Below are 27,208 nucleotides of genomic sequence, written 5' to 3'. Positions count from 1 at the left end.
CGTCCGGGGTATGTGTGTTTCATTTATCTGGGGACAAGACTCAGCAGGATGCATGGTGGAGTCAGCATGTTCTTCCATGTTGGCTACTGTTTGTACAGTATAACATAACATCTGAATAACATCCAAATACGATAACGATAAAAATACGATTGCTGATAAAATAAAGCACAGCAAGACAATAGTAGCATAAAAAGTTGGTGGGGTTCACACCAGTAAATAAATTCTGATCCTGCCTGTATTAATACAAGACAAATTAATTAGAATGAATTTAGCTCCTTGCATGCATCCTATAGAAACGCAAGGCGAGATTATTTATAAAGCACATCCATGCGAAATTTCCTCTTCTTTGCGAACCAAACTGTGCACATATCCTTGTCGCAACTAATCAGGAGCCAAACTAAATTCAATTATTTACGTGGGTCGTAGGGTCAACGACGTGTGCCATGGGACCCTGTGACGTCACAAGTAGTATTGCCGCAATAAAATCGTAGGGTACTTATGGGTCGGTCAAGTTCAAAATTGTCTTATTGTTAAGTTTATTTAAACGTTTCCTTCAGCGTTATTGAGCATAAAGCCTCGTTCGTTTGATTGTGAGACATATCACACACAAAGAAAATCACATTGTCTTTGAGGTATGTCACTGCTGCGAGAATTGTTCCGATTTAAACTTTTAGAGCCTCTATTTCCAGCTCTCCATCTTTTCGGCTCCGGTAGTTATCTGGCTGTTAATTAAGTTAGCTAGTTAAGTTTGTTGTTTAATCGTACGATAGACCGATTTTTACATTCCGATTTGTCACCAAACTCCAGTCCGGTAGATGGCGCCCACATCTCGAAAACTACGGAGGACGAGGAGAAGGAAGAGAGGAACGGAGCGCTGGCCGGTGAGAAGTAGACGGGGTCAATGTGGACCAGGTCGTATGATCGTGTTCGTCTCTTTTCACTTCGACAGTCGACTCTTTAGCGTGAGGACGGTGGGCCTCTCCCACGTCCGCGCCCGGTGTGCAGCGCCACCCCGCGTCACCGATGTCGCCCTGCGGGGACTAACGGAGTTCCGCTCCTGCTTTAGCTCTGCTCTGCCTGACGTGTGGGAAGGGTTCTTAAATTTAACAACGTTTCTCATTAACACTGTTCTGCGGTATATGGCGGGAGTACAAATCCCATTGCAGGTTGGAATGAGAAGTGCTCTATGAGAGTAGTGTTTAGTTTTATTAAATATATTTTATGTGTATATATACAGTACTGACCAAAAGTCTGGACACACCTTCTCATTCAATGTGTTTTCTTTATTTTCGTGACTATTTACGTTGGTAGATTCTCACTGAAGGCATCAAAACTGAATGAACACATGTGGAGTTAAGTATTTCAGTGAAATAACTGAAAAGATGTTTTATATTCTAGTTTCTTCAAAATAGAAATTGCTTTGCACACTCTTGGCATTCTCTCGATGAGCTTCAAGAGGTCGTCACCTGAAATGCTTTTCCAACAGTCTTGAAGGAGTTCCCAGAGGTGTTTAGCACTTGTTGGCCACTTTGCCTTCACTCCAGCTCACCCCAAACCATCTGGATTGGGTTCAGGTCTGGTGACTCCACTTTTGTTAAGTACATAACTCCACATGTGTTCATTCATACGTTTGATTATTTTTGTTGCCTTCAGTGAGAATCTACCAATGGTCGTGAAAATAAAGAAACACATTGAATGAGAAGGTGTGTCCAAACTTTTGGCCTGTGCTGTGTGTGTGTGTGTGTGTGTGTGTGTGTTTAAACATCACTTATTTACAACCATCTCTCCAATGCAGGTGGGTAAGCTAGGAGTTAAAGAGAATGAGTGGAAGGAGGAGAGGGAAGCCCAACCGCGGAGGTGGAAGATTCAACAAGCCAAGAGGAGGTGGAGGTGGTGGTGGAGGTAGGAAAGGAGCGATAAGTGACTGGGGAGATGGAGACGATTTCAGTCTAAATCTGGGCCCTACTCGGCCCCATGGACCACCACCCTCAAGGAGTCGAGGACGGGGGTCGAGGGGGACTAGCAGAGGTGGCAGCCAAGGGACACGTGGACGAAGAAGTCCCCGACAGGATGAGAAAGGGCCGGAACGGGGCAGGCCTAGCCACACTTTCCTGCCCCTGCAGAAAATCCACATGACTTCTAAGAACCAGCTTCAGGTCACAGAATTACTGAGAGAACTGCAGACCCAAGAGTTCAACGACCCTGACAGGTATGTGTGTGTGTATGTTAATTATAATATATAATAATAATACTCCAATGACCCTCTACTTTGCCATCTTCATCAAAAACACTCAAACTAGTCCATCGTGAATTCTGCACTGCTGCAATACACCTGAGTCCAGGCTGGCGGGTTGGATGCATGTTAGGAGCGTTACTGGAAAATGGAGTCTCTCGCTATTCTGTTGTGTGTCTTCACTTCGACTTTTAAGCTATGCTGGCTTTTGTGTACTGAGAGTCTATCAATAATCGTTTTATGTATCAGTGGTCAGTATTGAAGATTCCATTTATTTATTTATTTTCAGTGAGACAGGCTCTGATTGTGATGAGGAAGAAGAGGAGTTCGATGAACTGGATCCCCGCGAGGAAGGTCAGTTCTGGAGTACGCGTGACGATGGTGTGGAGTTTGCTGAGACGGGAGCATGTGAGGAGGAGCCCCGGAGACGCTCTCCAGAGCCTGTGGCCACCCTCTTTGCCTTGGGGACGCTCTGCAGGTACCTGCTGATGACAGTACAGGCCAGAGGTTTTACTGTTGAAATGAAAATGCTGCTCTACAAGTAAACATTATAAATATTTTCAACAAATGTATGTGGCTGAATGCTGAACTGTATGTCTAATTTAATGCATGTGAACATTTAAACAAAACAACTTTTTTTTGGCCCATATCATTCACATTCATTAATTCTGCCCATATAATTAATATGATATATATATGTGTGTGTGTGTGTGGGCATACCTAATATATGATTTACATTTAAGGCATTTATCAGACACCCTTATCCAGGGTGACTTATAGTAGTTACAGGGACAGTCCCCCTGGAGACACTCAAGGTTAAGTGTCTTGCTCAGGGACACAATGGTAGTAAGTGGGATTTGAACCTGTGACTTTGTGGTCTTCTGGTTCATTGGCGAGTGTGTTACCCACTAGGCCACTCCCACCCCTGGTGGAATAATAACCAATAGTTTGAGACTTGAGGCTAAATAGTACAGACTGTAAAGTATGCGTGTTTTCCTTGGCAGGTACGGCTTTGACCGCGAGCGCAGCCATCTTGTGTTGGAGACGGGTTCAGGTGATGTTGGAGAAACCTTGGAGCTCCTCCTCTACCAGTTGTTTTCAGAGCGTTACGGAGACAAGGCACTGGCCCCCACAGTGGTCCCGTCCCCCGTCCCAGGCGACTGCGCATCACTCCGCCAGGAGGAAGCACTGGCCCTCACCGCCATTTATGGTGAGCGCTTCTGCCAGCGAATCACAGACCGCGTATGGACCATAGATCTCCAGCTGGACTGGCTGCTTTCAGCGGGTAAGAGGACGAACTCCAAGCCCAAGCAGACGTCCTCAGCCACACAGGTGTGTAAGTTTTACCTGAAAGGCTCAGGGTGCAAATTTGGGTCTCGGTGCCGGTTTAAGCATCAGCTGCCAGGGGAAGACAAAGTTCCCCCTGACCTTCAAGGGCCAAGTCAGCCAGGCTTCAGCAGCACCGAGGCGCTCGTCTACCAGCTCGAGGTTCGCTTCCCATCTGGCAGCCTTTACCCTTTCCAGCCCCCACTGGTGGCCTTCAGCACCAATGACCCATCCCTTCCAGGGGCGGGGCGTCTCACCCTGACCGAATTCCTCTTTGGATTATCACTAAGTGCCGCACAGGAAGGCGAGCCAGTAATTTATACCTTACTCTCCGCGCTGGAAGAGGAGCATCAATCCAGAGAGCTTCTTGCTGCCACCCATCACAAGTACAGCGTCCCGCCTTGTGTCACCACGATGAGCAGGAGCAGGAATGGCCGAAGCACCTCAGAATCAACTTTGCCGAATGCACCTAAGGCAACAAACACCTCAGCCACCAACTGCAACGTCAGGGAGAAGCGAAATGAAGGTAGAGATCAGAATTCAGGCCTAGACACTGCATCAAACTCCTCCATTTTTCTCTGTCCCCCCGACCCTCTTAATATGCGTTGTACATGTACATGGCTATCAGTGGACATCACGAAAGTGGTCTTTGTCCCCTACTACCAACCTAAACAACATTATCAAACATTCTGGTGATAAACATTCTGGTGATAAGGGCCCGGTGGCCCTTTTGTCATTGATGTGGAAACTGCTCCTGTACAGATTGAGGTGCAGAGTAAAGATCATGTTCGGCAAGGCAACTGATGGGATCTGTAGTTTGTGTGTTACCAGTGCTTCATTTACATTTAAGGCATTTGGCAGACACCCTTATCCAGAGCGACTTACAACGTGCTTTCAAGTTACCATCGATGAAGTGAACAGACCCCCAACTATGAATACAACCTTTTTATTCACTCCGTTGTAGATTCTGTACACAAGTTCGACAATATGAATGTTACAACTATTATCTAAATATTCTCTAAAGAGGAAGGTCTTGAGCTGCCGTTTGAAGGTGCTCAGTGACTGAGCTGTTCTGACCTCGAGGGGAAGTTCATTCCACCACCGAGGGGCCAAGACGGAGAAGAGTCTAGATGAATGTTTTCCTTTTACCTTCAGAGATGGAGGGACCAGGCGAGCAGTACTGGAGGCTCGGAGTATACGAGGTGCAGTGCGAGGTGTTATAAGGGCTGTGAGGTAGGATGGTGCTACTCCATGTTTGGCTTTGTAGGCCAGCATCAGTATTTTGAATCTGATGCGTGCAGCTACTGGGAGCCAGTGGAGGGAACGTAGCAGAGGGGTGGTGTGGGAGAATTTGGGAAGGTTGAAAATCAGTCGTGCTGCTGCATTTTGTATGAGTTCGGATGTAAAGGTCGGATGGTACTTCGAGGTAGACCAGCTAGAAGGGAGTTGAAGTTATCCACTCGTCATATCCAGTCATAACGCCGGGCCATAATAATAGATCCATATAAAGTGACCTCACAGGATGTGAGACCTCACAGGATGTGACCTACGTGCATTTGTCTGTCTCAGCTGCCACAGCGTTTCAGGAGGATCTGGAGGAAGATGATCAGGAGGAGGAGGAACTAAAGGATGTGGGAGGAGAGGAGGCTTTTCAAGTGGAAACTGAGAGTTATGTGACCCAGAGAAAAAAAATGGTTAGAAACGAGGTGAAGACTGAAGAGGTTCAACAGGCAAACAAGAAGTTGCGCAAAGAGTTCAGGAGCAAGCTGGTAAACACAGATCTGTACACACATACACACACATTTTATATCATCCAGATAATAAACATATTTTCTGCCTCAGTCTTCTAGGCATTATGTATCTATGCAGCACCAGAGGCAGAAACTACCAGTTTGGGAAGAGAAGCAGAACATACTGCAGAGTCTGCAGGAGAACCAGGTTCTTGTGGTGAGCGGCATGACTGGGTGAGTGCCTCTCTCTCTCTCTCTCTCTCTCTCTTTCTCTCGACGCACACACACATGCTCATATACATGGTCTGATGAGATATAAAAGTACTTGAATAAACGTTTTTTGTGTGTGTGTGTGTGTTTGTTTCTGCAGCTGTGGTAAAACCACTCAGATTCCACAGTTCATTCTGGATGAATCTTTGACTAACCAGTCATTTGGGGGCGTGGCCAACATAATCTGCACGCAGCCACGGCGCATCTCAGCCATCTCTGTCGCCACACGCGTTGCACAGGAGCGTGCAGAACGCCTGGGCCATTCCACAGGCTACCAGATCCGGCTGGAAATGGTCCGGGTGAGCCGGAAAGCCTGATGACAGTTCCCAGAATGCAGTGCACTGGCTCTGAATTCCATGGTTCTTATATGAACATGCATTTTGTGTGTGTTTTGTCTTTTCAGTCACTTAGTACCCGTTTAATGTTCTGTACTACTGGGGTTCTGCTAAGGCGTCTGGAAGGTGACACAGAACTCAAGGGTGTCACACACGTCATTGTGGACGAAGTGCATGAACGCACTCAGGAGAGGTGATCTCAGATCCCACACAGTCACTCTGCTCATCTTGTAAACTTTGCACACGTAACACACATTGTCCATAGGCTCCTACTGCAAAGCAAGTCATCACAGCTATCCGATGCAGCATGTTGGAGTCACTTATGTGCACATGATTATCAATTATCTGGCTAGTTTTTCATGGAAAATGGTTTCATTTTGAGAAATCTGCATGGAGTGTATTAATTTGCACCTATCTTCCCACTCTGATCCACCTCTAAGCTTTTCTTCAAATACTTGTGTTACTTTTCATCACTGACACTCGAGTTTTGAATGGAGGCGTCATGATTCTGTGATCTCGCGGATCTCCAGGATCGTGCATCATTGTGAGATCACTTTCTCCCCCTCTGTTTTTCCTCAGTGACTTCCTGTTACTGGTTCTGCGGGATCTCATCGCACAGCGGCCTGATCTGAAAGTCATCCTGATGAGTGCCACGCTCAATGCTGAGCTTTTCTCCCAGTACTATTACAACTGCCCCACCATCCACATACCAGGTGAACTGCCCCAGCTTAATGCCATCTTAACCAGCCTGTTATGATGTTCCACACAGTGCATGAATGGTATTGATAGTGTACCATTTTCATGCTCAAGCTGTACTACATCGGCTCTTCTTTGTTTAGGGAGAACATTCCCTGTAGACCAGTTTTTTCTTGAGGACGCTATTGCAAAAACAAGGTGAGAACTGATATACCCACTCAGTTGAGGTGTGTGTGTGTGTGCTTGCTTATGTTATGTGTGTACTCAGGTATGTTTTGGAAGACTGCAGTCCTTACCGCCGTTCAGTGAAATCAAACGAACAGCCCAGCAGCAAAGGACAACCACAAAAGAGACAGGACCTTGCTGAAGACGTGACTGATTACGGCTGGTCCTTCAGCTCTTTCGTGAGAAAAGATTCTGTCAGCGACTCTGTGACGGACCAGAAACTGAGCTTCCAGGACCTCACTGTCCGTTACAGCGGTAAAAAAAAATGTCCAAGTTTCTTGTTACATTGTACTCTGGATCTGGTCCTGTCCTTGTTGACTTTCCATAATGCTTTGCTGCACCACTTTTTTATTTTTTGCAAATTTCAGAATGCTTAAGGCCTGCGTTGTTAAAATCTGAGAATGTTCTTCACCAGATTATTCGAAGTCAGTTGTGAAGACCCTATCTGCTCTTGATTTCGAGAAGATCAATTTTGACCTGCTGGAGAATGTTTTGGAGTGGATTTTAGAGGGAGACCACAACTACCCTCCAGGTGCTTCTACAAATATGTAATATTAGCTACCTTTTAATTCTGTTAGGAGATGTGTACTCCCCTTCATTATAACTATGCGTGTCATATTTATTTTGTGTTTGTGTATGCTCAGGTGCTGTGCTGGTCTTCTTGCCTGGCCTGGCGGAGATTAAGCAGCTGTATGAACAACTTCAGTCCAACAGGATGTTCAACAACAGAACAGCAAAAAGGTACAGACCTGCACATGTGTGTGGTTGATTTTGGGTTTGGTTATGTACGTTTGGTTTCTGTGTGTGTGTTGTAGGTGTGCGGTTTATCCGCTACATTCATCTCTGTCCAATGAGGACCAGCAGGCTGTCTTTACCCGCCCACCAGAAGGTGTTACTAAGATCATCATCTCCACAAACATTGCTGAGACCTCGGTTACCATTGACGATGTGGTTTATGTCATCGACTCGGGCAGAATGAAGGAGAAGAGGTGACATGCTTTTGTGTGTGATGTATTTTCATTGCAAAAATAGCAAATAAGTTCAATAAATGTTTTAAAGTGTTATTCATCAAAAATAAAGATGTAGACAGTTTATGCATTTATGTTGTAGGTATGATGCCAGCCGTAGTATGGAGAGTTTGGAGGACGTGTGGGTGTCTCGGGCAAACGCCCTGCAGAGGAAGGGACGAGCGGGACGCGTGGCTTCAGGGGTTTGCTTCCACTTGTTCACCAGCCATTGCTTCACACACCATCTCGCTCAGCAGCAGCTGCCGGAGATCCTGCGAGCCCCACTGGAGCAGCTCTGCCTCAGGTACCCAGTCATGGCTTTACAGCCAATCACATACTACTCAGATAATTAATCTCATCATGATGGAATTTATGATTTGCCTGGTGGGGCACTGGCCCATCACTTGCTCTCCTTTATTTTTGGTCACTTCAGTGCATTTATCTAAATATATTTATTACCCATGAAACCCACATACATCTTGGCTTTGAAAAAATTTGCGGAAAACAAAACAGGCCATACTTTTTCGGGTGACCAGCTTGACCTCTCACTATCAGACACACCCCTTCCATGGCTGTCTGCAGAACCCCTATTCAGTCACGCCATCTGACAACTGCGGCTTTACTCTCACCGCATCCTGTGTGCCTCGGATACTTGCACACTAAGCAGCTGCTTGACCAAGTCCCGGTGGCATTCGAGCACTGCAGCAGATTTTCTTTTTGTGGTCTCCTTCAGTGGGGGACCTTCTTGACCATCCCCCTCCCTGTGGTGCAATCTCCACCTGAGCTAACCAAGCGGTGGACAGGGCTGGAGTAGCCTGGACCGCAGCTACGCCCACAGACAAATGCTGCTGATTTAGATGGGGAAAAGGTCATCTCTGCTATATAATGTACAGGTATACAGTGAGACAAGAGGATGTGGCTCCACACAGAAGAAATAGGAAGTATATTAATAGAATATAATACAAACACTATTTAGAATGTCAATGTATCTTTACTTGATTGAGTTTTTCTGCTTGCCCCATAGGTGTAGGGGTGGGCTCTCATCCCCTCGTTTTACTATAAAGTGAAGTGATTGTCACATGTGATAAACGGTGCACCCAGTGAAATTTGTCCTCTGCATTTAACCCATAACCCTTTTGTGAGCAGTGGGCAGCCATGACAGGTGTCCGGGGAGCAGTGTGTGGGGACGGTGCTTTGCTCAGTGGCACCTTGGCAGATCATGATTCGAACCAGCAACCTTCTGATTAGGGGGCCGCTTCCTTAACTGCTAGTCCACCACTGCCACTTGACTCTCCAATCCATCATTTGTCCCAAAGTTTCCATTGTTCTTCAGTAGATCTGCAGGCTTTTTACCCGCCTCCCATCATCAACATGCTCTGCCCTGTACATGCCCCGTGGGTTTACATGAACAGGACTGGACCTTTTTAGGAGAAGCGGCCATCTCTTTTGATTGCTTTGCTAACCCCTCAATGGGTAAAGCTGTATCCAAGCAGAGGTCGTCCCACTGGCTTATACAGTCAATTTCAATGGCTTATGTGGGCAGGAAGCATCAGCCCCCTTTCCCTGAGAGGGTGCAGGGATGGTGGTGTCCTGGCTGCTGTTTAGGGGAGTGTCTGTGACTGATGTTCTACCGCCTGGATGTGACAGCTCCTACTGTGGCACGCAGTCCTGGGCATGTCTCATTGATAGTGTGTTTTCTTATGCTCTGTTTATCCATACTGAGATGTCGAGTGAGTTGTCCAAAAGAGAACGAAACGTTACGGTTGTAAGCCCAGTTTTCTGAGGAAGATGAGAGAGACATTTCAGCAGAATGCCCTGCTAGCTTTCAACGAGGAAGAGCTGAGATCTCCATACAATACAACCGTATTCATCATATACATGGTTCACAGCTTCATCTGAATTGATTAATATTAATGCCTAGTTTGGTTACATTTACATTTACAGCATTTATCAGACGCCCTTATCCAGAGCAACTTACAATCAGTAGTTACAGGGACAGTCTCCCTGGAGCAAGTGGTTAAGTGTCTTGCTCAGGGACACAATGGTAGTAAGTGGGATTCGAACCCGGGTCTTCTGGTTCATAGGCGAGTGTGTTACCCACTAGGCTACTACCACCCAAATCAGGTTGACCTGATTTGGTGGAGTCTGTCCTGGGTTTTCCAACCTAGACATTGCAAAACCTCAAATAGTTTTTTAGTTCATCATTAATTCACAAAACATTATCAGAACAAGACTTTTATATTGGTCAGACTTGGCATTCATGGTGTCTTTATCTCATTATCTCTGTCTCAGATTCCTTTTTTAGTAAAATGGATCTTGACTCCGATGTTCATGGTCATGAACAACACGTTGTTTTCTCAGAGTGAAGGTGCTGGATACTTTCGCAGAGCGTCCGCTGGACTCTGTTTTCTTGCGTCTGATCGAACCACCATCTGAGGTCAGCCTGACTGCAGCGCGGGACCGTTTATGCGCCCTGGGTGCTCTCACCAGCGATGAGATCCTGACGCCCCTGGGCTGGCATCTGGCCTGCCTGCCAGTGGATGTTCGCATTGGCAAACTCATGCTGTTGGGTGCCATCTTCCGCTGTCTGGACCCTGCACTCACCATTGCGGCCAGCCTTGCCTTCAAATCCCCATTTGTAAGAAATTACATGTAATAAATAAATGAAACTTGTAGTTGGACCTCCTGAATATGTTGTCCATCACATGTTCTCCTGTCTATAAGGTTTCTCCATGGGATAAAAGGCAGGAGGCCAACGAGAGCAAGCTGAGATTCTCTGTGGCCAACAGTGACCATCTGGCCCTCATGCAGGCCTATAAGGTACTGATAATCATGCTTAGGTCATCATGTGAAATTCCTGTCACCCAGAGCAATGGAGGAAATAAATTTTGTTGAGTCACTCATGTTACACATTTTCATTGATTTTGCACATTGATCCAACATTACACCTTGTGTAGGGCTGGTGCACTGCTGCAAAGAATGGAGCCAAGGCTGGATATCATTACTGCAGGGAGAATTTTCTGTCCTCAAGGGGCCTTCAGGTAACCATTACTTTCTCTCTCCTGACTTGCTCGTCTCAAAATGCGTGCCCGTCTGAAGTGTATGTATGTGTGTGTTTGTGTACAACAGGAAATTGCCTGTCTGAAGAGGCAGTTTGCAGAGCTCTTGTCTGATATTGGTTTTGTCAAAGAGGGCCTGAAGTCCAGAGTCATAGAGAGGATGAGCTCTAAAGGAACTGATGGGGTTCAAGAGGCCACAGGACATGAGGTATCCAAATAATGCAGTTTTATTGTGACAACATATTATACATTTCTTTAATCTGCTCTTTTCTGGTTTCCAGGCGAACTTGAATGCTGATAACATAAAGCTGATGTCAGCCTTGCTGTGTGCTGCTCTCTATCCCAACGTTGTGCAGGTTAGTCTGACCAGCCTTGATCTTAAAGTTTCCTTCCACTGTCCCTAGCTCTAACAGTTTTCATGACCATTTACATTGGTAGATTCTCACTGAAGGCATCAAAACTATGAATGAACACATGTGGAGTTATGTACTTAACAAAAAAAAGGTGAAATAACTGAAAACATGTTTTATATTCTAGTTTCTTCAAAATAGCCGCCCTTTACTCTGATTACTGCTTTGCACACTCTTGGCATTCTCTCGATGAGCTTCAAGAGGTCTGAAATGGTTTTCCAACAGTCTTGAAGGAGTTCCCAGAGGTGTTTAGCACTTGTTGGCCCCTTTGCCTTCACTCTGCGGTCCAGCTCGATTGGGTTCAGGTCCGGTGTCTCCACTTTTTGTTAAGTACATAACTCCACATGTGTTTATTCATAGTTTTGATGCCTTCAGTGAGAATATACCAATGTAAATGGTGATGAAAATGAAGAAAACACATTGAATTAGAAGGTGTGTCCAAACTTTTGGCCTGTACTGTATGTGTGTGTGTGTGTGTGTGTGTGTGTGTGTGTGTGTGTGTGAGGGTGAGGCTGATGGGGAAGTTTTGTCCCTCTAGTTCATAAACATTAACCATCCAGATCATCAAAGTTACAGACAAATGGACGTGCTTTGCAACAGCAAGTATATTGAAGCCCTGAAATTTACAGTGGATGTTAAAAAGCCCCCAGACATCTTGAAATGGCAGCTTTTGTAATGTGCAGGGAGAATTTGTGGAACGAATATTGCCATTTACTGCAGCATTAACGGCTTACTGTTGCTAAAGTCAGACTGATCATCTTTCATCTTCAAATATGAACTAATAGGTCCTATTCATTCCCCAGAGATTTTATATACTTTCCTATGCGATTGAGGTCTGGATTTGTGCATGTACAATGTACATTTGATTGTACATTAGAGTGTGTGTGTGTGTGTGTGTGTGTGTGTGTGTGTGTGTGTAGGTCAGATCTCCACAGAGTAAATATAAACACACAAGTAAAGGAGCCATGAAGATGCAGCCCAAAGCTTCAGAGCTCCACTTCATCACCAAGAACGACGGGGCAGTCCACATCCACCCATCATCGGTCAATTTCACGGTAAAGAAAACACATTAACTTTCACCATGAAACACCTGAGGTGGTGCTACACACCTTATCTCCTGTACGAGACTGAAGTTCACTAGATCATTTAGTTTAGAGTTTATTATTGTGTTTTTACTGAAGTTCATCTGTTTCCTGTGATCCAGCTGTTGGCATAATCATTCAGGCAGACCTTGAATACGGTTAAAGGTCAAATGATCATTATCTCATAGTTCTGCAGATCCCATGGTCATGGCTGCCCACTGCTCACCAAGGGTGATGGTTACATGCACATTTCACTGTGTGCACCGTGTGCTGTGCTGCTGTGTATCACAATGACAATCACTTCACTTTACGTTACATGTGAGGGTGACTAAATGAGACTCTTACAAACTCTTACAATAAATAAAACTAACAAGAACAACGCAAAGAATTCCAGGATGCCTTTTCATTGGTTGTTGTGCTGCATTTTACCCAGATACAATACTGCTATTTTCTGATTGGCTATTGTGTAGGTCCTTTCTTGTTTTTGATTGGCTGGTAAGATAACGGCACTAGGACCCAGAGGCGAGGCGCTACTGTGCCACGGTCTGAGAAATTTTGAGCGCTGCAGCATATAAGCCTACAATAAAATAGTGGGAATGCCCACGCCATTTCCTTTCAGTTCAGACAGATTTTTTTCCATGTTTTTTTTCCAGTAACAGGTGAGATTTTGCAGCGAAGAAAAATACTTGGGTAATAATGTACTCGAGAAAGTAAAAATTACCTATTTAAAAGACAAATTACTCACAAAAGTGTAATTCGTTACTTTCCACCTCTGGTTTTGACAGGTACGCCATTATGACAGTCCATACCTGGTTTACCATGAGAAGGTCCGCACAAGTCGCATATTCATCCGAGACTGCAGCATGGTGTCTGTGTATCCCATGGTACTTTTTGGAGGCGGACAGGTCAACGTGAAACTGCAGCGTGGGGAGTTCATAGTTTCCCTTGATGATGGGTGGATACGGTTCGCTGCAGCTTCACACCAGGTCTGCATTTTGGGCCATATGAATATTTACATATGACTGTAACGGTTGTTTGATAAATATTTGTCATTCAAACAATTAAAAAAAGATTACATTTCATGTGTGTAGGTGGCAGAGTTGGTTAAAGAGCTGCGATGGGAGCTGGACCAACTTCTAGAGGAGAAAATCAAAAGCCCCAGCATGGACCTGATCTCTTGCCCAAGGGGCTCCCGCATTATAGACACTATAGTATCACTGATATCTACCCAGTGATACAGCACACAAAGCAATAAAAGCAGCGTTCACCCGATCACTCTCTCTCTCTCTCTCTCTCTCATGCACACTTCACATTCATGTCTTAAGGAAAATCTCTGAAAGCTTATTGAAAAGTTCTGATTTTCTAGAAATTCGGTGACTGACTTATGTACCTGTAGACAGTGATTTGGTGATGTGTGTGTGTGTGTGTGTATATATATTTTTTATTATAATGCTAATAGCACTCAACCCTAGCATGAACAACTACACTGCAGCTACATTAGACAGAGACACAATTTTTTTATAATCCCTTTAAAATGGGTGCAGGAGAATTCATTTGTACCAGGTGCAGGTTGCCTACACCTCAGATAATGAAATGTTAATCTACATTTTCCAACTTTGTGGTAGTGTATGCTTGGTTGTTTTCTCCACCTTGAGGAGAAAAATGGTTGTTTTCAAATTTCCTTGTGAATATGCACAAGTTCTATAACAAGAGTCCATAATGGATCTTGTGTTGATTATTGCTGAAAATGAAACATTAAATCGTTTTGCCCTAATATGAAGGGCTCATTTCAATGCAGTTGTACAAGTCACAGCTGTGACGTTTGGTTCATAATCATATAATAATAAACTCCCCCCTCAGAAAAGCTTCTTGTACTTTGAATTATTTTATTGTACTACATCATATGATTAGCAAATTTGTCCATGTCAGCAGTCACATGATTGATGTACAAAGTGGAAGTGTGTTCTGTGTGAGGTCATCCTGTTCACTGTGTTTGAAATTTTGGGAGTGGCAGGACCACTAAAGCCTTTGCTGATGGTTCATTGGCTGAGAAACAGGATGTGTCAGGTATGTGTGTATGATCTTAGATGACGGTGAAGGTAAATCGAGTGGTGTGTGAGTAATCATCTTCAGGCTTCAGCAGAACTGGAGGAAAATGGGCCTGCAAAGAAAGAGAAATTTCAGAGTTTGGAAAATATTTTTTTGCACGACTGTGGTGCAAAAAAATATTAATTTGTTAAAATATTATATTATTGCTAAAAATAATACAAATTGATCATGCAAGCATTTGGAGCAGCTAGCCACACTCCTACACAGAGCTGGCTCAATGCTTGTGAATCACAGACTTGTCATAGGACAAATGATTTAAGAAAATACCAAAATACTGTGCATAATCATCAAAAATAACCACATATAAATAACGTCTAAATATGACATGCCGTGATGCCAAAAGTAAATTAATTTTCTATATTCAATCTGAAAACAGGTGCAAAGATAATTAGTGGAGAGAATAGAAACATGATTATAAAGATAATACACATAATAAGCATCAAGGCATGTGTGCTAATTATCTGAAAGAATCTAACAGGAGGTTTGGAAAAGTGTGGGCACCCTGTGTCTTCCCTCAGCTATTTTTTACTGCTACTCACCTGGTTGACAGCATCTGGCCAGTTCTGGGTCTCCAGGCAAAAGGCACTGTGTTTGGGGTATGAAGCTCCACCCTTTCCACGCAGGCTTCCGTCCAGAAAATTTGATGTGTAGAACTGAACACCAGGTTGGGTGGTGCTGACCTCCAGAACACGCCCACTCAAGGGGTGCACGACTCTATGGACAGAGTTGAGGGTAAATTTGTCTCGCAGAAACCTGGAGGAAGACATCATCATCCCATTTGACTCACCTGGCACAGAGTTGCTCCTGGGGTGGACGTCCTCGTTCCCACAAGCAAAAATTGTGGTCAAAACCTGGTCCTGCAATGTCTTTCAGCCGAGGACCAATCACAACAGGTGCTCTGAGGTCAAAGGGCGTGTTTTCCACGGACCTGACCTCACCTGCAGAAAGAAAAGAAAAGAAAAAGGTGTGAATGCTGATATGCTTAATTCAGGGCTCCAGATTACTTTACCTGTAGGGATCATCGTGTCATCCACTGGCAGGTACGCCTGTGCTGGAATGGTCACTTCATGATCGTAAATGTCTGGTTTTCCCTGGAGTCAAAGTAGGAATATTTGATTTGAATCAATTTGTGTGAGTTTGTATAAGTGTGCGCAGCATTTTTAAGGCTTGTACCTGTCCTCCAAGGTTAAAGTATGAATGGTTGGTGAGGTTGACAGGTGTAGTTTGGTCAGTCTGGGCTCTGTAATGGACACTCAGTGTATTTTTGCTCAGAGTGTATGTGACAGTTGTCCGTAGGTTTCCAGGGTAACCTTCCTCCCCATCTGGACTGTAGTAACTAAATCTGACTCCATTCTCCACACTCTCACCTGTCCACAGAGCCTACAATGCATGCACACACACACACATAAACATCAGATACATGTGCACTGGTTTGGGATCTTCATTTATGGTGTAGTAGTTACAGTGTACCTTACTAAAGCCTCTTATTCCACCATGCAGAGCATTAGGCCCATTATTCACAGCGAGCTGATACTGCTGCCCGCCGATCACAAATCGGCCCCTAGCTATCCGGTTAGCTACCCGACCCACCACAGCACCAAAATAACGAGGGTTTGTCAAGTAACCTGCAGAAAGCAGAGGATATGAAACACTAAAAAAACATGCAAAAAACAGCAGGTTGTAGCAAAATATGGATTTTTCCAGAAAAACTAAGCAAAACATGTATTTATTTTAATGGAAAATCTTGATGCTGGCCGAGCTCATGCTTCATTGCATATTTTTTATGTGACCACCCTTTATGGGACATTAATAGTTGCCACATTTAATGGTGTCTTTTCTACCAATTACTAAAAATGTGCATTCAAGATTAGTCTCAGTAGTTTAATTGAATACTAAATTTTCACAAACACAAGACTTAGTTTTTCCTTAGAAAATTTCCTTTTCTAAGATGTGAGAGTGTGTAGTACTCCTTGCGTTCAGTTCATTGTGCTGCTGTATTTTGAACAGTCATATTTAATCTTGAACTCTCAAATAAATATATTACAATTAATAGTAGATGGGGTATAATGAGGTTGTTTTGGCGTCATATTTGATCGGGGGGAAATCTGCACTTCGACCCAGTTCTAAAGTTTGACCAAAGTGTACTTTGCCCATCTTTGCATGCTGGTTGTGGAGTTTAAACTGCCTTTTACTATCAGCAATTAAACTGAATATGCTGGAGAACTGTTACCATTATAAAAAGGTTTATTTTCTTTTATAAGAACATTATTTAATAATATGCAATGAAATATCATTGGCCAAAATGTATTTTTGTTTACCCACCGTCGCTGGGTTGTGACCTGGATCAGAACCTGTACGCACCTACACAAGAAAACACGACTCATATAACTTACTCTCTAAGTCATCAAAGCCGAGAACGATGTCTGCATACTGGCCATGGTGATCTGGAGCTTTAATGGCGGTTATGATGCAGCCAAGGGAGATGATCTCCACCCGGACAACGGCGCTGCTCAGAGTCCATTTCTCCACCGGGCACCTCTCGGGCACAAGCCCGAACTCCTCCCGTGTGACTTCGGTCATAGTGCCACCCTCGCTAAACGCAGGACCGTTCCGACGAGTCGCTTCCCCTCCGCCTACCACGTGATGTGTGTTTGGGTGTTGCGTCATCAAAACGCGACGGACTAGTTTTGAAGTCCTGAGCGCGGGCAGAGTAAACAGTCGTCACATCTGTCTTAAATGGGTCATACGGTTCAACTGTATAATTATCATATATCATGAACTGCTTAAAACACATATGCAGATAGATAGATAGATAGATAGATAGATAGATAGATAGATAGATAGATAGATTTATATACATATACATTATGTGTTTGACTGTAGCCTATGTGGGTTACTGTATGTGTGAAGCAGAGTATAAATAGCTCAGCTCCAGATTAGCTGGGCCTCTGAGGGTCTTTCGTTGCACCGCAGCCTTGTTTTTATTTTTAGTAACTGGGTTTTCCTCCCTGCGCCGCTCATCCCAGTGGATTAAGCACTGGGTCACTCTACAGAAACGGACTTGTAAAGTGCATCGCTGCAGCTCGCACTGCAGAGAAACGTGCGACAATTATAATGTGGGGGGGGGGCATTACGTCCAGCAACACTTCAGATGTTAACCTAGGCAGCTACAAAAAAGTACGAAGTAATTTAATTAAGACGTACTGTCGGTAATTTGTCTTTACATCCCTGATCAAAGCAGTGCCGCTTTCAGCACTGGTGTTGTTGCCATGTCCTTTAGAATTCCTTAAATGTAAATCTAATATGTCGCCTTGTTTCCCCCTCTAAAGTCACATATAGTTTCGTTTATATAACTTATACAAGCAAATGTAATAGTAGTATGTAGTTACATATTTGGGTATATGCAAAACCCACTTGTGGTGTTCGTGTGCGTGGTAGCCTTGATTTGGCTTTGCATCATTCGCTCGTTAAATAAATCCTAGGGCGTTAGGACCCCGCGGAAGTAGCGGCTCCGCGGACTGCCGCCCACCCACGGGCCGGTGTGGAGGGGAGCAGCAGTGCCCCGCGCGGCGTCGCGCTGGAGAGCTGAAGCGGAGCAAGATGGCGGAAGACAGCGGTCCGAGGAGCCGGAGTCACCCGGGCAAGGGCTTCGCTCGCCCGCTCCCGGAGGAAGGTGAGCGTCGCCGGGCTGCGGACGCCCGCGTTAGCTCGCCTCCTCCCGCCGTTTCTTCTTCTTCTTCTTCTTCTTCTTCTTCTTCTTCTTCTTCTGGCGAACTTAGCGAGCGCGCGCACTTCACGCCGAGTCGCGTCAAACTTACCGGCGGGAGCGCGCACCGCTACGACCTCCTTGCTAGGATTGTTTGTCACTATTGGCCTCCGTTGAAAATGTTTCAGGGGGGAAACGTCACTTTCCCGTCCGTCGCCCGCACCGTTACACCGCTCGGCCCGTTCCGCGGCGCTGACGCGGCTTTAATTGTATTTTTAAAAACGCTATTATTAGCCAGGTAACCGGTTAAGCGGGCGCGCTCGTGCCGTCCGCCGCCTGGCCGCCGGTGAAAAGTGTGCTCGGGTTTGCGCGGTTGCGTAACGCGAGAAAAGTTCCACTCGACCCCCGGACCGCGGGTTCAGGCCACGGTTCGGGGTCAAGACGCATGTGTTCGCGTTCAGAAACACTCGGAGGAGGAAAATCTTCCGACAAATTCCGCAAGTGCCGGAGGCGTCTCTTTAAAATGCCGTCTGACGGGATAAAGAGAATCTGTTCCGACCAAATGCACCCTTCTGATCCTCCTGATTGGGATCTGGATTTCCCAGTCCAGTCCAGCCCGGATTTGAGTTCAGGGTTAAATGGTTGGACAGAAAGCGGCGTAAGAAGTGTTTGTTGAAATCAGACCGAACAATCTTCAAATAACACACATCCATATTGTTCATATGCAAAATAAATTTAAAAAGATCTCTATGCAAGTGCATAGCTGTAGGGAAAGTGTTTCAGATGCCAATTCAGCAATGTTGTCTCCTCAAAGTCAAAGTAAACTTCAAGATTCAAGAGATTTTTTCAGTACAGTACAACTGTATACAGTGTATTGAAATACTGTTTTACACAGACCCCCCCCCATTGTGCAATTCTGAGTGTGTGTGTGTGTGTGTATATGTGTGTGTGTGTGAATATACTTAAATATCTATACAGACTATAAAATACTAAACTTTCTGTAAGTGAAGTGATTGTCATTGTGAAACACTGCAGCACAGCACACGGTGACACAATGAATTGTGTCCTCTGCTTTTAACATCACCCTTGGTGAGCAGTGGGCAGCCATGACAGGCGCCCGGGGAGCAGTGTGTGGGGACGGTGCTTTGCTTCGTGGCACCAGTCGCCGGCTCGGGTTTCAAACCGGCAACCTTCTGAGCCGCTTCCTTAACCACTAGGCCACCACTGCACACTTAACAACATTGTGTAAGATGCAGTGGACTGGTTCAGGTATATGTGGAATATTTCAAACAAGACACCCGTGCAGAATGAGCAGAGTGTTGGAAAGTGCTTGAGGTGTATTGTGTTGAGTTTATCAGTCTTTTGGTGATGGCAGCGAGATGAGAGCGCTGACTTTGTCATCTCTGCTATAGACTGTGCACAAGAACAAACAAACAAGCACACAGAATATATACTTTATACAAACTTTAAACTACAGTACAAAATATAACTTTCCAAAAAAGAAAGTCAGGTTATGTGTTGTATTATGTCTTTTCCTTCCTCCCCATAGAGTTAGTTGGGCTGTTCTAATTGGCCGAGGGTGATGATGTCTCTGACGCTGCATCTCCATTACCGTGATTTCATTGTTTAGTCACAAGGTGACATGACCTGTTGCTGCTGAATGACATTCCTTTGGTTTTCTCCGGACGAGTTAAATATAAAGAGATCATCTGTGGTATCTTCACAGTACTACATTTAAGGTTGCGCTGTTCTGTGAGAATGTTGCCGCTGGTACGGTACGACCTCTGATGTGTTTTGGTGTCCTTGACTTGTGAAGCTGTGCAAATAGAGAATCTTGGCTTCTTTAATGAACTTTTGTACAAGAGGGAGGAATTATTTTCTTCTGTAGATCAAGGGAAAAAAATCCACAACATTGTGACGGACAAAGTGAATTTAATGGCACTTGGCAGTGGGCTCATCAGGATGATGACCATGACCAAGTCATGACCATGGTGCAATGGAAGACGGTTTCTGATGAATCACACCCTCCTTTACTTCGAAGAAATGTCTGTGTGTCTGCTTCACTTCACTTAAGAGCCAAATGGCACAAGAATTCACTATGGCAGGAAGGTGATTTTTCTGGAGGCAGTGTTCTTCTGGGAAATCTTGGGACCTTTGACATGTACCTCCATCTTCATGGAGTCTAGCGGGTAAGGAAACAGACCCGTTATTGGAAGGTTGCCGGTTCGAATCCAGAACTGCCAAGGTGCCACTGAGCCAAGCACCGTCCCCACACACTGCTCTTCGTGTGCCTGTCATGGCTGCCCACTGCTCACCAAGGGTGATGGTTAAAAGCAGAGGACACATTTCATTGTCATGTGTGCTGTGCTGCAGTGTTTCACAATGACAATCACTTCACTTTCACTAATGCGCCCTGTCACAATGGAAAAAATGGTTCAAGAAGAGTTGACTTCGCCACCAAATTCTTTAGATTTCAATCTAATCAAACATCTGTGTGTTGGAAAAAACACCTCCTCGCAATGTACAGGACTTAATGGATCTTCTGCTGGTATCAGATACCACAGAAGATACCTTCAGAACTCTAGTGACCTAACCAGTGATATGTAGTTGGTAATAACACTATAAGAAAATAAGACATTTTCACAAATCACGTATAGGTGTACGCTTGTGTATAGCTGGTTCTCTACATGACCACAATGTCACATGTATCATGGCCTTTCAAAGGGTAAAATGCCCCTTCTTCAGATGAGGTGCTTATCGCGGCTTGTGGGTAAAGTGCAGGGGTTAGGAAGGAGGTAATGGTGTGCCGGGAATAGAAAGTGACTGCATTAAAAGCCTATTGAAGACTTTAGAAAGTTTGAGCGTACATATGTGCACATGTTGCCGTGGCAACACATGATGACCTTTGGGCTGTCACACACAATTCCTCTGTCTGTACAGATGTTCGGGGTGTAGAAGATGTGCCCATGTTAAGACCAGTTCATGTCCGCAAGACCCTTCTGGATGGGGAAGCGCCTATAGCTGAAGAGGAGGTGTTGGACGAGGGGGAGGAGCTCAAGCGGGCGGAGGAGGCGCCTCAGCCTGAGATGGCGCGGCCGGTGCAGATTGTTGTAGCTAAAGAGGATGACCATGCCTTTGAGCTCGACGCTGCGGCACTCGAGGGGATTCTGATGCAGGAACACGTTCGGGACCTCAACGTTGTCGTGCTCTCCGTGGCTGGAGCCTTCCGGAAGGGAAAGTCGTTTTTGCTGGACTTCATGCTGCGTTACATGCACAACCAGGTCAGCCATCAACTCTTCACAAACCACCCTCATGCGTCCTGAGACTCCTCCTCCCTGTGCTCATCTCTGTCTGTCTCCCTCTTCCTCGTCCTCTAGTCCCCTAGCTCCTGGATGGGGGGCGATGACGACCCTTTGACTGGGTTTACGTGGAGGGGAGGTTGTGAGAGGGAGACCACGGGCATTCAGGTGTGGAGTGAAGTGTTTGTGGTGGAGAAGAAAGATGGCAGTAAGGTATGTTCAGCTGCATCCCTACCCTGCTTGTATTTGTCTTGCTAACTTCTTTGAAGGCCATTTGAATAACCAAATGTGTGTGTGTGTGTGTGTGTGTTTGTGTGTGTGTGTGTGTGTGTTGTAGGTGGCTGTTCTGCTGGTGGACACCCAGGGAGCCTTTGACAGTCAGTCTACTATAAAAGATTGTGCGACTGTGTTTGCCCTCAGCACAATGACCAGCTCTGTACAGGTGTGTGTATAACAGATATACAGAGTTTCGTATTTCCATTTTACTTTTCTATTCATGTAAGTTACTTTTTAATACTCCTGAATCGAGGCAGCATGATTCCTCATCACCGCCCTCTACAATTGCAGCCGTTTCTTCCGGGAGCGATTGCCTGAGAAGGAAGAACTTGTAGTCATAATCACAATTATATTGCCCACAATAACTGAAAAAAAACTTGCATAGTTGTCAGACAATAATGTAAAACGGAGTTGATTTAAACCCTGTCAGCCATGAGTGTGTTAATTATGTGCCCGTTATGAGTAATCTGCACCTCGCTTGGGATTTATTGTCATTTTGCTGGTATGAAAGGTGACATGGGCCTTCCCACGGGTGCTGACTGGTTAGAACCTGTCGCTGGGCGTGTACGAGATGGCAGCGCTATTAATCACCCTCATATAATCTCATTGAACAGGCTACGTTGATTCTGTTTCAGGTCTATAATCTCTCCCAGAATATTCAGGAGGATGACCTGCAGCATCTTCAGGTAAAAGCTTCATGCTCACATGCTACCTTGGTGCAGTGTGCAGCCATGTAAGCCCATTCCTGTGGTTTTTACACATCGTTGTACTCTCTTGCCTGTAGCTCTTTACTGAATATGGCCGTCTAGCCATGGAGCAGATCTTTGAGAAGCCCTTTCAGGTACACGGACACAGACATCCTTACAGTTCCACAGTCCAGCATCGTTGTGTTGAAATATTCATGTTCTCTTTCCCCTCTTTTCAAACAGAAACTAGTGTTCTTGATCAGAGACTGGTGCTATCCATATGAACATGTTTATGGGCTGCAGGGAGGGAACCGTTTCCTGGAGAAGCGCTTACAGGTGAGTTCCGTTCAGAGCTCTCGTAAATGTCAACATTAAGAGAACTTTACATACCTGTGGAATTTATTTTCGCAAGAGAGATGGATGGTCAGTTTTTTGGATTTGGCATCCTCTTGGTGTTGAGTAATGAATGAAAAAAAAAAAAAAAAGCCTCCCAGAGTTGTTAAATCGGCAATCACAGAGGACCTGATGTCCATGCCCACACGTCAATGTCTGTTATCTCTGATAATCTGCAGGTTTTCTTTTCCAAAATAGAACAGTCTGGGTTCGTTACGTTCTTTAGTGTTTGGTGATGATTTCAGGTTTTGTGGGTTTGTAGGTGAAGCAGAATCAGCATGAAGAGCTGCAGAATGTGAGGAAGCACATACACTCCTGCTTCTCTTCCATTGGCTGCTTCCTTCTGCCCCACCCTGGTTTGAAGGTGGCTACCAACCCAAACTTTGATGGCCGACTGAAAGGTCAGACCTGACAACAAACACATGCATTTATTCATGCAGTTATTGTCTTCAGAAAATGCATTGACTGGTTATTAATGTTCCTGCAAAAGCCTAATTTTACGTAGACAAGAAAACCTTTTTCGGTAAATCGGCTGCTTAATAACTCTGGATATTGGAGTTGTATAAGTTATATATGCAAAAGATGCCAGGAAGGCAAGGAATGGCTTTGAATTGCTGAATGAGAACATGACACAACAGCTTGAATGGAATTGTTGCCGATGATAACCTCTGCCGTGTGCCTGCGGTCTCTGATGTGCAGACATTGATAACGAGTTCAAACGAGAGCTGCAGAATCTGGTGCCTCTGCTCCTGGCTCCAGAGAACCTGGTGGAGAAGGAGATAAATGGGGCCAAAGTCACGTGCCGAGACCTGCTGGAGTATTTCAAGGTAACGCTTCCATCAAAGTTCTCCTAGCTGACACAAGACATGAGCATGATAATGCGGTGACCACTGGGTTATGTGGATAATTATATATATATATTATGTTACTTTGGCTAATGTTTTTCAAATGTGGAACAGATGATTGTTTTGTCTATTTAATAATAAGGCTATATTGTTCTCTTGAAAAAGCTTTAAAAGTCTACACATCTTTTTGTTTACATATGAACCATTTTCAGTTTTCACTTTTCAAAGTGTGAAAAGAATTACATTAATATCATAATTATCAGCGTTCACTGAAATACATCCATGGAGGAGTCAGTACACTATTTTATGGTAGATGGTAGAGATGCTTGATTTAAAATATAACCATATTTAGGAGATGGGGGGAAAAAAACATTATAATCTGACCTTACCTGACCTTTTTTTTTTTTTTTTAATCTTTATGGGACGCACAGTGGCATGGGGGTTAGTGTTGTGTCCTCATCCCTCCAAGGTTGTGTGTTGTAATTTGATCTCTGGCATTGTGTGTGTGTGTGTGTGTGTGTGTGTGTGTGTGTGTGTGTGTGTGTGTGTGTGGAGTTTTGCATGCTGTCCGTGTGTTGTGGTGGGTTTCCTCCAGGTTTTATTTTTCTGCTGCCATCTAAAGGAATACACATTAAGTGGATGGGTGACTCTAATTTGCCCATAGGTGTGTGTGCACCCTGTCCTGGATGGGGGATTTGAAATAGGTTTAATATTCTTGATATTTTTCATGTTGGGAGGTGTGAATCGGTGCTGGTACATCATTAACACTATCCGTATGATCAAGCTGTGTTTCGGCTGTACTCAAAGAATCATCGCATGACTGAAAAATTGTCTCAAAAATCACAGTGTATGCACAACTTTTTTTTTTCTTTATTGTACCAAGTTCTGTTGCTTAATATTTCTGCAGAAAGTAAATTTGTTTTTGAGGCTAACTCTATATTACAATAAAAACCAACTAAAACTGGACTTTCTCATCTTCAGGCTTACATCAAGATATACCAGGGGGAAGAGCTGCCCCATCCTAAATCCATGCTGCAGGTGTGACCTACACATGCGCACACACACACACACACACACACACACACACACACACACACACACACATACATATGTATGCATGTGCTTATCTTCGTGTTTTGCACAGGCAACTGCTGAAGCAAACAACCTCACAGCTGTGGCTGGAGCAAAAGACTCGTATGGTAAAGCCATGGAGCAGGTGAGGAGCACAGCCAGGGCTTCAGGGTATGACCTGGGAGGAAATGATTGAGCCTGCTATTGATATTGTAAAGTTTATAGTAGAAAGTAGTCTGTGGCTCTGGAGAGGGTTTTGCAATTAGTCCAGTTCAGGGAGACGTAGCCTAGATACTGAAAATAACTGGAGGCCACAGTTTTGAGTGAAATAAAATATGCTGCGTTCACTGCTATATATTATGAATTTTTAATGACTACTGTAGCTATGCTCAAATGAATCACACTGTAAAACTAGTTTATTTTTTATAGTCATTGCCATTTTTGTTTTATCTGTTTAATTCATTATTTAAGATGTTGTTTGTGTGGCAGGTCTGTGGAGGGGACAAGCCCTACATAGCTCCCATGGACCTTCAGCGTCAGCATGAGCAGCTGAAGGAAACATCAATTCAACAGTTTCGTTCTGTAAAGAAGATGGGAGGGACTGAGTTCAGTCAGCGCTACCAAGAGCAACTGGAGGCAGAGCTTGATGAACTTCATGCAAACTTCCTCAAGCACAATGACAGCAAGAACATTTTCTATGCAGCTCGAACCCCAGCCACGTTGTTTGCAGTCATGTTTGTCGCTTACATGGTCTCAACAATCACTGGATTCATTGGCATATCCATAATCGCTGCCCTGGCCAACCTGGTGATGGGCGTGTCTCTGATGTCGCTGTGTGTCTGGGCTTATGTCAGATATTCCGGTGAATACAGAGAAGTGGGTGTAGCCATTGACCTTACTGCTGAAGCATTGTGGGAACAGGTAATCTGCTAATAGTGCACTTCACAGGAACCCTCTGTTGATGTACAGGTTTTAGACACACATTTTGGGAATTAATAATCAAGTGTAATGTTCAGTTGCTCAACGCACCCCGGGCACCTGTCATGGCTGCCCACTGCTCACTAATGTGATGGGTTAAATGGAGATGACACACTACAACACAAAATGAAATGTATCACAATCACTTCACCTTCACTTTATAAGGTGGAATGATATTCAGTGTGGATATCATGAGCTCAGTTTGTTTTTTCTTCAGGCTCTGTCTCTATGGTCATTTGTAGTGTTTGGTTTTTCCCTGGACTCATGCTTGCTTCTTTCTCCGTCTCTCGCTGTAGGTGCTGAAGCCGCTGACCGAGCAGTACATGGAAGATAACATCAGACAGACTGTAGTGAACTCAATCAGAGCCAGTCTCACTGACCCAGCCACATCGAAGTCAACCAAATTAAAAAAGAACTGATGTCCAACCCAAGCACAACCCACAAAACCTGTCCTCTCACCAGTCCGTGTTGTCATGGAAAGAGAATTGCTGGCACACAGAACCTTTTTTTTTTTTTTTTTTTTTCTCCATTTTGTTCAAATGTGTTCATCCTTTAGTTGAACTAAAACCAAAGTTTTCACCTGATTGCTGGAAATTTGCTATCTGGACTTCCATTTCTCAACTGTCTGAGATGTTTCTGAGAGTAACAACATTTACGGATCTGTTAAGACTGTTTTGAGGGCTGGCGTCTCTTGTACTTTTTTGCCTTCATCCATAAAGCTGCCTTTGTGTCCGAAGATGTGATGAGAAGAAGAAAAATCCATCCCGAATGCCATTGTTTTGATGCCATATATTCTGCACACTCGTACTTCTAAAGTCAATCTCCATCCAGATGTGTTCCGAGTTGATTTGTATCTCTGCTTCTCAGTCTTGTTCATGGAGTCTTCACTCTAACCTGCTACATTCATTATTACCATGATTGAGCCCGAGTAGAGTTGGAATGATAAGCTGCTGCAGATGGTCCTCTAGAAATAAGACTGAGAAGCACTCCGAGGACAAGGCGTGTATACGAATGAAAGAATTAGTTTTTGCAACGCCTGGTAATTTGGGAGGTTAGGTTGAACTGTTGTGATTTGCCTTTTCTGTAGTTCTTTCTCGGCACCCATCAGAACCCCATTAAAGTGTCAGCGTGTCGGTGACCAGGTTCATCTGTCTGCCTTTTAAGGTTACGTCCAGTAATTTATAAAAAAAAAAACAATTAAAGGTTGATATTTAAGTAATAAACTTTGTTTAATGCATTAAGAATGCATAATAGAATGGATATACAGAACAGCACTTAATGAACTATTGTTAATTATAGAAGTATTTTATAAATTTGTCTTGGTTTGTACAGTCACAGAATCTCAGGAGGCTTTTTTTTTTTTTTTTTTTTTTTTTTTTTTGCTTTATCCCTTTGTCTGGTTTAATAAAAATAAATACTGGAACTCAATTGAAATGTAGAACTGGCCTTGTCGGGCATACACTTCATTTTGT

At 44.4% G+C, this 27,208-nt stretch overlaps 3 protein-coding genes across 5 annotated transcripts; 2 read left to right on the top strand and 1 right to left on the bottom strand.

The window, feature by feature from the left end:
- The first annotated feature begins 843 nt into the window (after window positions 1–843).
- Window positions 844–13,645, top strand: dhx57 (DEAH (Asp-Glu-Ala-Asp/His) box polypeptide 57). 3 transcript variants are annotated; one of them, XM_028988636.1, is made up of 23 exons: window positions 844–881; window positions 1,796–2,209; window positions 2,523–2,711; window positions 3,238–4,085; window positions 5,129–5,328; window positions 5,402–5,523; window positions 5,660–5,858; window positions 5,963–6,087; window positions 6,474–6,607; window positions 6,734–6,788; window positions 6,859–7,070; window positions 7,231–7,347; window positions 7,460–7,556; window positions 7,631–7,804; window positions 7,926–8,126; window positions 10,184–10,460; window positions 10,547–10,642; window positions 10,780–10,863; window positions 10,952–11,089; window positions 11,163–11,237; window positions 12,212–12,346; window positions 13,159–13,359; window positions 13,465–13,645. In XM_028988636.1, the coding sequence occupies exons 2-23, from the start codon at window positions 1,821–1,823 to the stop codon at window positions 13,606–13,608; spliced, it is 4,212 nt and encodes a 1,403-aa protein (XP_028844469.1). In that variant the 5' UTR covers window positions 844–881; window positions 1,796–1,820; the 3' UTR covers window positions 13,609–13,645. The 3 variants fall into 3 exon arrangements, with proteins under 3 accessions (XP_028844469.1, XP_028844468.1, XP_028844467.1); XM_028988635.1 differs by having other exon boundaries at window positions 845–912; XM_028988634.1 differs by having other exon boundaries at window positions 853–1,166.
- Window positions 13,646–14,234: 589 nt separating this feature from the next.
- galm (galactose mutarotase) lies at window positions 14,235–17,285 on the bottom strand. Its single transcript, XM_028988633.1, has 7 exons — window positions 16,876–17,285; window positions 15,953–16,107; window positions 15,656–15,862; window positions 15,492–15,573; window positions 15,270–15,420; window positions 15,022–15,196; window positions 14,235–14,534 (listed from the first exon to the last, which is right to left on the bottom strand). Exons 1-7 carry the CDS (start codon window positions 17,147–17,149, stop codon window positions 14,457–14,459), a joined length of 1,122 nt encoding a protein of 373 aa, XP_028844466.1. The 5' UTR covers window positions 17,150–17,285; the 3' UTR covers window positions 14,235–14,456.
- Window positions 17,286–18,001: 716 nt separating this feature from the next.
- On the top strand, window positions 18,002–26,989 carry atl2 (atlastin GTPase 2). Its single transcript, XM_028988631.1, has 13 exons — window positions 18,002–18,155; window positions 21,129–21,469; window positions 21,566–21,700; window positions 21,825–21,929; window positions 22,399–22,449; window positions 22,548–22,604; window positions 22,693–22,785; window positions 23,105–23,243; window positions 23,542–23,669; window positions 24,669–24,725; window positions 24,832–24,903; window positions 25,248–25,679; window positions 26,033–26,989. Exons 1-13 carry the CDS (start codon window positions 18,083–18,085, stop codon window positions 26,153–26,155), a joined length of 1,806 nt encoding a protein of 601 aa, XP_028844464.1. The 5' UTR covers window positions 18,002–18,082; the 3' UTR covers window positions 26,156–26,989.
- Window positions 26,990–27,208: the final 219 nt, after the last annotated feature.

The sequence above is a fragment of the Denticeps clupeoides genome, chromosome 8 (genome assembly GCF_900700375.1).
Source record: "Denticeps clupeoides chromosome 8, fDenClu1.1, whole genome shotgun sequence".
Taxonomy (NCBI): Eukaryota; Metazoa; Chordata; class Actinopteri; order Clupeiformes; family Denticipitidae; genus Denticeps; species Denticeps clupeoides.
This window is presented reverse-complemented; position numbering and strand designations above follow the sequence as displayed.

Bases quoted from the DNA above. Each gene is read 5' to 3' on its own strand.
- dhx57 (XM_028988636.1), top strand. From the start codon at position 1,821: ATGAGTGGAAGGAGGAGAGGGAAGCCCAACCGCGGAGGTGGAAGATTC. The intron at 5,329-5,401 runs GTAAACACAGAT...TTTCTGCCTCAG, and splicing joins AAGAGTTCAGGAGCAAGCTG to TCTTCTAGGCATTATGTATC. The intron at 11,090-11,162 runs GTATCCAAATAA...TCTGGTTTCCAG, and splicing joins AAGAGGCCACAGGACATGAG to GCGAACTTGAATGCTGATAA.
- galm (XM_028988633.1), bottom strand. From the start codon at position 17,149: ATGACGCAACACCCAAACACACATCACGTGGTAGGCGGAGGGGAAGCG. The intron at 15,863-15,952 runs GTACACTGTAAC...CATGCATTGTAG, and splicing joins GAATAAGAGGCTTTAGTAAG to GCTCTGTGGACAGGTGAGAG. The intron at 15,574-15,655 runs GTACAAGCCTTA...CTTTGACTCCAG, and splicing joins ACTTTAACCTTGGAGGACAG to GGAAAACCAGACATTTACGA.
- atl2 (XM_028988631.1), top strand. From the start codon at position 18,083: ATGGCGGAAGACAGCGGTCCGAGGAGCCGGAGTCACCCGGGCAAGGGC. The intron at 21,470-21,565 runs GTCAGCCATCAA...CTCGTCCTCTAG, and splicing joins TGCGTTACATGCACAACCAG to TCCCCTAGCTCCTGGATGGG. The intron at 25,680-26,032 runs GTAATCTGCTAA...CTCTCGCTGTAG, and splicing joins CTGAAGCATTGTGGGAACAG to GTGCTGAAGCCGCTGACCGA.